General features: G+C 51.6%; 1 protein-coding gene across 3 annotated transcripts; it reads left to right on the plus strand.

Moving 5' to 3' along the window:
- Positions 1-61: 61 nt before the first annotated feature.
- Positions 62-8,587, plus strand: TXN2 (thioredoxin 2). Of its 3 annotated transcripts, none has more exons than XM_082498535.1 (4): positions 62-78; positions 830-1,065; positions 2,659-2,782; positions 7,845-8,587. In XM_082498535.1, the coding sequence occupies exons 2-4, from the start codon at positions 830-832 to the stop codon at positions 7,959-7,961; spliced, it is 477 nt and encodes a 158-aa protein (XP_082354661.1). In that variant the 5' UTR covers positions 62-78; the 3' UTR covers positions 7,962-8,587. The 3 variants fall into 3 exon arrangements, with proteins under 3 accessions (XP_082354661.1, XP_082354660.1, XP_082354659.1); XM_082498534.1 differs by lacking the exon at positions 62-78 and adding an exon at positions 85-115; XM_082498533.1 differs by lacking the exon at positions 62-78 and adding an exon at positions 217-435.
- The last annotated feature ends 980 nt before the right edge of the window (positions 8,588-9,567 follow it).

The following is a 9,567-nucleotide window of genomic DNA, read 5'->3' on the forward strand; positions in this document are numbered from 1 at the left end:
AGGTGGCCTCTCCGTTGTTCGCAGCCTTCCTGCGGAGGCGGCCAATCAGCGCGCGGGTGGGCGGGGCGCTGAGCGGAAGTAAGTTTGTGCGTGGGTCACCTCCGGGCCCGGGAAGGTGCGGAGCGGCGTCTCCGGGGGGTCGGGGTGTCCTGTGGCTGGGGGGGCGGACACTTTCCCTATGGCGCCCGGGAAGTGGGAACCCCCTGGACAGGGGATTCATCCCCTTTCTGGGGCTGGAGGGGGGAGTCGGGCCCCTGTGTCTGGGGTGTGTTCTGCCCTCTGGGGCTGCAGGGGCAGTGGGATCACTGTGGCTTGGGGCGGGGGTGTCCTTCCCCACCGGTCTGGGGGGCTGAGGGGAGAGCCCCATGGTTGGGGACCCGTGTCCCGCTGATAGGAGCTGCTGGGATCCTGTGACTGAAGGAGCTGAGCCCCATGGTACTAGGGTAGCTGGGGGCCCTGCCCTATGGGGTGGGAAAGAACAGGCCGGGGGCGTGGGGAGCCTCTGCTCCGTAGGGCGGGGGGAAACGGGGACCCCGTGCCTGGGGCGGGGGATCCTGCCCTGTGGAAATGGAGAGGAAGCTGGGGTCTGTAGCTGGGGGTTCCCATGGTGGGTGGACCTCACGGCTGTGGGGCTGGAGCTGCAGTGGGGTGTCAGGGGATGGGTGTAGGGGCAGTAAATGCTCCAGTGTGGTGCCCCATATGTTTCTGCCTAGGGCACCTGCTGGTTTGGGGGCTGCCCTGCACAAGGGGACTCTATGAGTGGGGCACTGCTGCAGTGGGACAGGCCCTGGGTTGCATCCACCCTGCATAGTTCTTCCTCTCCCCACAGATGGCCCAGAGGCTGGTGCTCCGGCGGCTATTGTCCCTCACCCCCAGAACGCTGCCCTTGCAGGGGCAGCCGATGCTCCCTGGCCCCCTGGCACCGTGTGCCCCCCCTGTGCCCCATGGTAGAGCCTTTGGCACCTCTGCAGGCTGCAGGAGCACCTTCAACGTGCAGGATGGCAGCGACTTCCAGGACCGGGTAGTAAACAACCCCAAACCCGTTGTGGTGGACTTCCATGCGCAGTAAGTCTCCCCTCTCCAATGGCTCTTCTGCCTCTCACTGCTGTCACACATGCTGCTTTCCAGACATGGTGGTATTCCAGGCGCCCTGGGGACACGGGTATGCCTGAGGGCTTCCTGAGCCGCAGAGCTGCCGACTGCCCTGTGTGCCTGCTGGGTGTCTGGTGTTAAAAGGTGCTTCTGCCCCTACGGCACGATCCATAGCGATTTCACCACTGTGGGCGTAGCTACACCCTGCAGGAGTATAAAACACAAGTGCCAGGAACTTCTCTGGGGCTGTGTAACTGCACCTCCCAAGTGCTTGGGTGTCACCCTGGCCCCGGCATTGCATCATCCTGCAAAAGGCACGTCAAGAAATAGCTCTGATATCTCCTTTTTAGCTTCATAGATTAAATGTCCTCTTACAAACGCTAAATGATATTAACAGCTGTGAAAGAACACTGCACTTGGTATACCCCTGCACCATCATGTTGTATCTTTCCAGTTTTCTTAAGCTGCATGCTCTTGTGGCTGGGCTCTTGATGGCAAATGCATTTTTATGTGTTAATAACAGCCACATGATACCAATGGCAGCATTTGTCATCAATAAAAATCTTGTCATCCTCTTGCCAATAAAAATATTCCTAGATGTTATCTGCTGGATTAACAATACTGATCATCTTTGTTTTCTCAAGTATTTTCATAGTCCCGCAGTATTATCATGTGAGCCTGTTGTGGCTGATTCTGGGCAAACGGAGTATGAAACAGCCCAAACACTTCTGCTCTAAGCAGACCAAACTGACAAACCCAAATGAATTTTAATTGGGATCATCCAGGGAGGAGAGGCCAAATAATTGAAAGCCTGAAACCTGATATGGAGGGAGGCTGAGGAAGAACAAAGTTTACCAGAGCTTCAGTTTTAAAAGAAAAGGGCACATATAGCTTTAACCCCTGTTTTTCTTGAACCGTGTACATTCATGCTATCCTAACTGGTGCAGTTAGAGGATGCAGGGCCTCGCAAATTCTGCTGTTGCTGCACCTGTGTTTGATATTGGTGATCTGTCTTTGAACAGGTGCAATGCCTCTGTGAGTTTTGCAGCTAAAGGGGAAACCCTGTAATGAGTGCAGAGGGGAAGTCTACAGTCTGATGATTGGCATAAACTGATTTGAGTGTGGGCTGTGACTCCTGCACCCGGCAGTGACACTTGCTCTAGGGCAGCTTTGCAGTCAGCAAGGTTACAGCTCTGTTCATACCCACCAGCGAGGACGCAAAGCAGGGTATGGATGAGTGGCAGAGAAGAGGGGACAGGAGAACCACCAAGGCTGGCAGAGCAGACTGCGATGTGGTCAAAATGATATCAAAAGCATCATGAATGCTGAATGGTGACCTCCTTTTCCACTCAGCACCCCCCACCACACACACACAGAGAAAAAAATACCCTTGACAGCTCCTTTGTGAGAGAAATGTTTTCTAAGCTGTGGTTCGGGAATGGTATTTCCAGGATGGCTCTCAAATTGAACAGTGATGGTGGTAAAGGCACTGGAATACCAGCAAGCCTTCCATGACCACTGCTCTACTTGCCTTCTCTAATGTCCCCTCTCCTCTTTTTCCATCAGGTGGTGTGGCCCCTGCAAGATCCTTGGCCCCAGGTTAGAGAAGATGGTGGCGAAGCAGGAAGGGAAGGTGCTGATGGCCAAAGTGGACATTGATGACCACACAGACCTTGCTATTGAGTACGAGGTAGGAGCCAGAAGAGCACGGGCTTTCCTTCGCTGTCAGTGCAAAGAAGGTCCCCCCCTGGGGAGAGGTGTGCCTGCATGGCAGCAGTGTTGGTGGGGAGGGGAAGTCCAGTGCCTACAAGTTCCTAATCCCTCAGGTCACTCATTAGTAGGTAGATTTCGCTGCTTGGCTCTCCTCCAGCTCTTCTGCTCGTGTTCAGCATCCCCACCTCTAATTCTGCAGAAACATATCCTCTAAGCCTTGCAGGCATTTGTCAATGTAAATGCTTGACTGCCTTTGAGGAGCCCGTAGCATATGCGGCGTTTTACCATGTGCATGGACTGCTCAGGTGCAGGGCAGGAACATGAAGTAACAAGCCCCAGTCTGTTCTGCTCTTGAACACAGTTCTTCATGCAGCCAGCCTGTCCTCTTTCCCTTCCTCATTCAGGATTTCTTGCTGGGGTGATAATGTTCTGTCCTTAAGGCAAAGCACAAACAGACACTATGGGTTTTGTTTGGACAGGTGGAAGCCAGGTCAGAGAACACATGTAGGCAACAGGAGCCTGCATCCTGCTCTTAGCAAGCAGAGACCTTGGTGCTTACACCAGTGTTTTACACACCTGTTGTGTGTGTTCCCTGTGCTGCCTTGCTCCCAGGAAGAAGCAGAGTGACTGGAGAAGGCCATGGCCTTGGTTTATGTTATTTATCTTTTCCCTGTGTCAGTAATTACATAGTTTAAGCAATGCAAAAATCCCTCTGAGAACTGTTCTTATCCCCATTGTCTCTCCTTGTAAACAGCAACATGGTCTACAGAGTCAGGGCATCCTGCTGCTGTGTTTTACAGGAAAGAAAGTGCTTAATTTTTACTTGCGTGTCACACAGATGGAGCTGCTCCCCCTCTGCAGATGAAGTCCCTCTCCCAGGGCAGAGGCTAGCACAGGAAGCTCCTCAAGTTGCCCAGCAAAGTGTGATCCATCTCCCGAGTAAGCTGTCATTTTGTTGAGCCTGGAGGACATGCTCTGTGCTGTTCCCACACCCTGCCGAGCCGGAAGGAGAAGGAAGTGGAAACAGCTTGTTCCCTCCCACTTTTTCCCAAGGAGACCTTTCTATCTGTGCTGTGGTGGCATGTCCACCCAGCTGGTGCCCACAAACATGACTTGCAGCTTCCACAAGCTGAGCATGAGAGCCTCCGGTGCTCTCCTTGGTGGCAGTTACGCCCCAGGCCAAGGCGGGTGGCTGCTGGCTCATGAGCAGGGCTGTGTGTTGCAAGCCCGAAGGCTGCGTAGCTTGAGGATGCTGGTGAGAAGTTGATGAGGGTGAGGTGGTTTCTGTGGCAGTCAGACAGTGCATAAATCCTAATAGATGCAGGCAAGGCTCCGGTAGCACCCACCCTAAGGAGAAGAGAACAGAGATTTACTGTTTTTGAACAACCTGATCTAGTGTAAGGTGTCCCCGCCTATGGCAGAGGGGTTGGAACTAGATGATCTTTAAGGTCCCTTCCAACCCAACCCATTCTCTGATTCTTTGATTCTATGATTATTAGCTTAATTCTTGTATTGTTACAAGCCTTCCAGTAGATCGAATTAGCTGGGATTAAAAAAGGATAATCTCAAATGACTGGAAAATGGCAAACAGTGTGTGCATGTGAAGAAAAGTCTTTAAAAAGAAGCTGAAAGTTCCCAAGTTGTGCAGGTTTGATGACACACTGCGTGTGCTTTCCTACTGGATGGTGAGTGTGCAGCTGCACAGCCTGCTGTGTACACACATTTGTCTCCCTGTCTTGCAGCCCTGGTGGCATGGGCGCAGGCAGGATTGAGGCTGCAGGCAAAGTACAGCTTCCAGCAGTTCATTCTGGAGCCTTATATATAAACATGATGAAGTTTTGGTTTTGCAGGAGGGCCTGGGGATTGTTGCTGTGTCCTCTGCACTTGGAGTGATGCGTCTATCGGTCTTGACTATTATCCCCGTGGGTAAAACCCCATCCCTAGGCAGTGTCTGTGAGTAGGATAGCTACAAATGGGTAGGGGTAAAGGAGAAATTTTTGCTTTGATCTTAATAGTTTGGGGCATCCTTTTCAAGGCAGAAGTTTGGTTCGTGTGCTGAGCATGTGCTTGGTGTTGCTTTGTCTTCTGGGAAGTTGCCACTTAAGGAGATGTGAGTGTAAGGGCTGATGAGAAGACACCAAGTGAAGATCAAAGAGGGACCGAAGGTAGTGTTTGGGAGAGACCAGGAAAATCAAAGCTGTTATTTAGAAGGGATCAGGAAAGATATTCTTTTTTAAAGCCATTCCACCAGGGATCAGCTAGTTGCAGGCTGAGAAAGTTTTTGTTTCAGGGGTTTTTGGCATCCGTGCCACCCCTCACAACTCTTCCTCTAAATGCCAGGAAGTCTCCTTCCATCCGTGTTTATTCCCCTGCCCACACATGCTTGCCACCAGATTGCACAACATCCTCTTCAGCAGCCTCCTTGGCGCAGGGAGAGGCAGGGTAAGGGGGAGAGACCCCCTGGAAGAGCCGAGGAATGCTGGCGCATTCCTTCACACGCGCCACCGTCTGCCCTTGGCTCCTGGCCCTACTGGCTTAGCACGAAGTGGGGACGCATTTCCTGCGACTGGAAATGTCCCCAGTGCCTTTTCCCATCCGGTTATGCCCAGCACAAAAGTTCTTTGGGGATTCATCCTTTTATCTAACACCTTTCATCTCTGGTTGAGGCCTTTTGCCACTGCTCCAGCCCATTCCTGACCTCTCACCCTGAGAGCAGAAAGGGAGAAGGAATACTTTTGTTTAATCTGCCGTCTTCTAAAATTCTTTAGATTCATCTCTTGCCTTGGCCCGTTGCCTGTGCGCGTGGCCACTGGGAAAGGGCAGCCCCGTCACTGGCCGCTGCGGGTGGGCAGCCCTGGAGAGCTGCTGGATACAGGGATGGTCATTTATCAGTGGAGCTCGGTCCTGTGTTATGCCTCATTCTGAAGCCTGGGTGAAATCCTTCCCCCTGCTCTGTTGCGTGGCAGCTGGGCTTGTATAAAAGCCCCAGTTTCAGATGGGAGAGAATTTCCTTGGTACAGATGCTGCCAGGAATAGCCTGGATGGCCATGTTTATTTATTTATTTGTGTGCTCAATGCTGATCAAAAGCAGCCTGACTGCTGATTTCTCTAGAAATGCTTTTGAGGGAGGAGGAGGGTTGGTTTAGGTTCAGTGCAAATGGGACCAAGAAAAAAAAGGGGGAAAAAAAAATACCCCAACTTTGCCTTCTAGAAATTCCCATGGCTTCTCAAGCAGCAAAACAAAGTACATGCTCCGTTAATGGGCCGCCCTTGCTGTAGCTATCAGGAAGGAAGCTGTAAAACCGTTGTGTTTTCTGGGCAGAGGCAACTTGCTTGGTGCCCCTGGTTCTCATCCAGCTCTGCAGTGCCAGCCCTGGACCTGCCACCCATTCTCGGGGTTCGCTCACCACCATGGAAAGGGCAGGAAACAGAGGGATTGAGGCTGCATGAAGCTCGTGGGTGCGCTGGGCAGCGTGTAGAGCCTTGTAACTTCATTTTATGTGCTCCTCTGTAGTGCTTTGAAGAGTTGCCCTTTTCTCACTTTGCTTATAATGGCCTGACGCTTGCTGGTTGGGCACACTGTTTTTTGGATGGAGATGGGGTAACTCTGTTCATTATTAACCCACTCTGCAAACCAAAGGGAAGCTCAATAGAGCTTTGCCTTTCTCGAGGAGGGAGAGTCAATTGAGTGCAGTGCTGGTACCGTCCTTTCTCACCCCTAAAATCATAAGGGAGTACATTGGTGGAACCATCGCCAGTGCTGGGGCCTGAGCCCTCTGGATCTGCTCCCACCAGTCACTAGGAGGAGCTGAAGATCGTGCGTTGCAGCAGCCCCGGTGCTCCCATCTCTTCAGATGAGACTGCACAAGCCCTGGAGGACAGACAGACTGCAGGGAGCCACGCCGGACTGGCCAGCCAGAACCGAGTGGGAAGGGAAGCATAAACTGTCCCTTTCATCTCAGGCTCCCGATGGGAGAAAAGCCAGCCCTCTGGCGGGTTTCCCAAGGAAGGATTTACAGATCCTCGCTGGCAGCGCACGCGGGAAGGGCCTGCAAGCTGGCGGGGAGGCAGCAGGCAAGATAAGGACAGGACATGTTTCGGGGGGCAGGCTTTGCAGTGATAAGGGCGTCAAAGCGTGGGGTCAGAAACACGACCAGATCTCTCCCTAGCGCAGCTCTCCAAGCTCTGGTTGCTCCTTCTCTCAATCGTGTCCCCAGGGTCTCTTCTGTCACCAGTCAGCCAGCAAGTCCCTGGGGAGCGTTGTCATTTCCACTGCTGTTTTCTTGGATAATTCCCAGAAAACTTTGTTCTGGGATAAAAAAAAAGCCAGTGCCTGGAGCAGCGCAGCTGCCTGCTGGCTCTGGTCAGAGGGACTTTTTCACTTCTTACCTAATCATCAGGATCTGCAGTGGGCAGCTACTGGTGTGCGACCAGTCACTGGGGTGTGACCAGCTAAACCACTGAAAATGGGAGCAGAAGAGGAAAGATGGGTTGGAGGGGACTGTCATTACTGTGATAGGATGGAACATGAAATCTGCCTGTGCAGTGCTGAGTTGGGAACCCTCCTCTGGCTCCAGTCTGGTCTGGAGAAGAACACAGGTCCAGTCTCATACCACCCTGACCATAAAATGTCCAAAGGTCGTCATGTCCAAGAGGTGTCCTGGTAAAAGACTGCGTTTGTTTGTTTATGATAGGACAAAGGGAAGAAGAGGAATTTGTACTGGAAGGGGGGGGGGGGGGAAGCTTTACCTGTTTGATTATATATTAGCTTTGGGTTTGTCTTTAAAATTTGGGGTGTTATTTAAACTGGAGAAGCTGCTCAGCCTTCACTTAAGCAGTTCAATGTAAGTCGGTGCAGAGATGAGGCCACAGGGAAAGGAGGAACATGGAGCTGGGCTGTGTTTTGTGAGCAGACATGCTATCCCTGAGTGGTCTATGCTCAACTCTCCTGTAGCTGCTTCTGCTGTAGAGCCCCATTTGGGGCCTGGGCTCCCCACAGCCTCTGCTCACCTGTGTCTCCCTGTTTCTCTTGCCCCAAGGTGTCAGCAGTGCCAACTGTGCTGGCTATGAAGAACGGAGATGTCGTGGATAAGTTTGTGGGGATAAAGGATGAGGATCAGCTGGAGGCATTCCTCAAGAAACTCATCGGAGCCTGAAGTAAAAGGATGGCTGTACCTCTGCCTCTGGACACGTCCACATTGTGCATTCCTTGCCTGGGAGAGCTGAGGGGCACGTGAACTGCCTGCCTTGTATGACCTGGTGGTTGGTTTTTTTTTTGTTTTTTTTTCTGGTTTGGGGTGGTATTTTTTTGAGATGGACAGTGTTGTAACCCTTCCCTCCCACTCCCGCTTCTCTTGAACAGCAGTAGTTGTAAAGGGCGCCGAGGAACAGGGCTGCTTATTCTCAAAATGGGGAATGCGGCTGGAATTAGGAGCCTGTGTTTATCAGCAAAGAGCTGACGTGCAGAGCTGCTGCTACTGCTGACTTAAGAGGAGGAATGTTTTTCTCTTTGCGTAGCATCTGATAGCACAGAGTGGAGAGCAGCTGCTCCCTGCAAGATGTGGGTACATACCTGCCCTGGGTGGGTTTGTTTAAAGCTGAGAATGCCTCTGCTGTGTCTGCAAAACCTGTCTCTTTGTCCCTTTGTCCTCGTGTCGTTGAGACAGATACAATTCCTCCACAAATCCATGGGCTCCCGTCATAATTTTATAAGAGAAAATAGAAAGAAGTATTTTATGGATCTCCTTTTGTAGGTCTGTAATAAAAAGAACTTTATCGGTCACTGCTGTCTAGCTGGAGAATAAAATTTGATTCTCAGAAATCCCAAGGAAGTCCCTTCTCTGTCCAGAGAGGTGAGAGGGAGTATCAGCAGCACAATGCCTGGTTTCTAACAATGGGTTGGGAGACCACAGGTTATGGCTTGATCCCTACTGAAAGCTAACATGCCAAAAACCAAATAAGTGGATTACTTTCACAGGGCTTTCAGTGCTGCTTTTAAGACCCCCTTTGGATGCAGTGGGATCCGGGATGCCAGAAGGACTCGCCTCCTGTGCTTAGAGGAACGGTGGCTTGTTGCATACAGGGAACCTGAGCTGTGTTCGCTCCCCTCATGCTTTTCTCCTTTCCTGCCTGAGGACCCTGAGAGCCTCCCTCTCCCTTTCTAGAATGATTAAATCAGCTTACACAGGTGAGCCCTGCCAAAAGGCAGTCTTTTGACTGTAATGCCCTGACCTTTAGACTAAGGGAGGCAGTTGTGTGCTTCTATCAGGAGTAGCCTTCAGCCCTTCCCATCTCCTCCTCCTATATACACCTGTTTCCGGTCAACCTGGCTTCTAAGTGCTCCCAGCCTCCTTGGGCACTTGTAGGCAGAGTACAGCACTGGGGCTAATGCCTACTGTAATGCTTAATTCCATTTTGCTTATCTAAGCTGCATGAGAACATTATAAGTGCTTAATAACCATGTACAAGCTGCTTTTTTTTTTTTCCTTCTCAGCTTCTGTTTCCTTCAATCGCTCTTAACTCTGCTTTGGCTCTGCTCCATTTCACCTCCCTGGCATAGGTTGTTACAAGCGGCGAGGCAATTTTTTTTTTTTTTTTTTTCTGCACCTTTGCAATAAGGATTTATGACCTTTGAAGGAGCAGGGGAGTGGTGATGCAAGTCCTGTGTGTCCTGCTGCAACTGCAGTGTTGCAGGCATCGCTGCTCCCACCTGCTTCAATCACCCCGGGGCCTGGGCAACAGTGTGAGGCGGTGCTGGTCCCC

Source organism: Vanellus vanellus (genome assembly GCF_965231255.1).
Source record: "Vanellus vanellus genome assembly, chromosome: 1".
NCBI lineage: Eukaryota > Metazoa > Chordata > Aves > Charadriiformes > Charadriidae > Vanellus > Vanellus vanellus.

Coding starts and splice junctions, on each gene's coding strand:
- TXN2 (XM_082498533.1), top strand. Junction 1,066..2,658: donor GTGGTGGACTTCCATGCGCA/GTAAGTCTCCCC, acceptor TTTTTCCATCAG/GTGGTGTGGCCCCTGCAAGA. Junction 2,783..7,844: donor ACCTTGCTATTGAGTACGAG/GTAGGAGCCAGA, acceptor TCTTGCCCCAAG/GTGTCAGCAGTGCCAACTGT.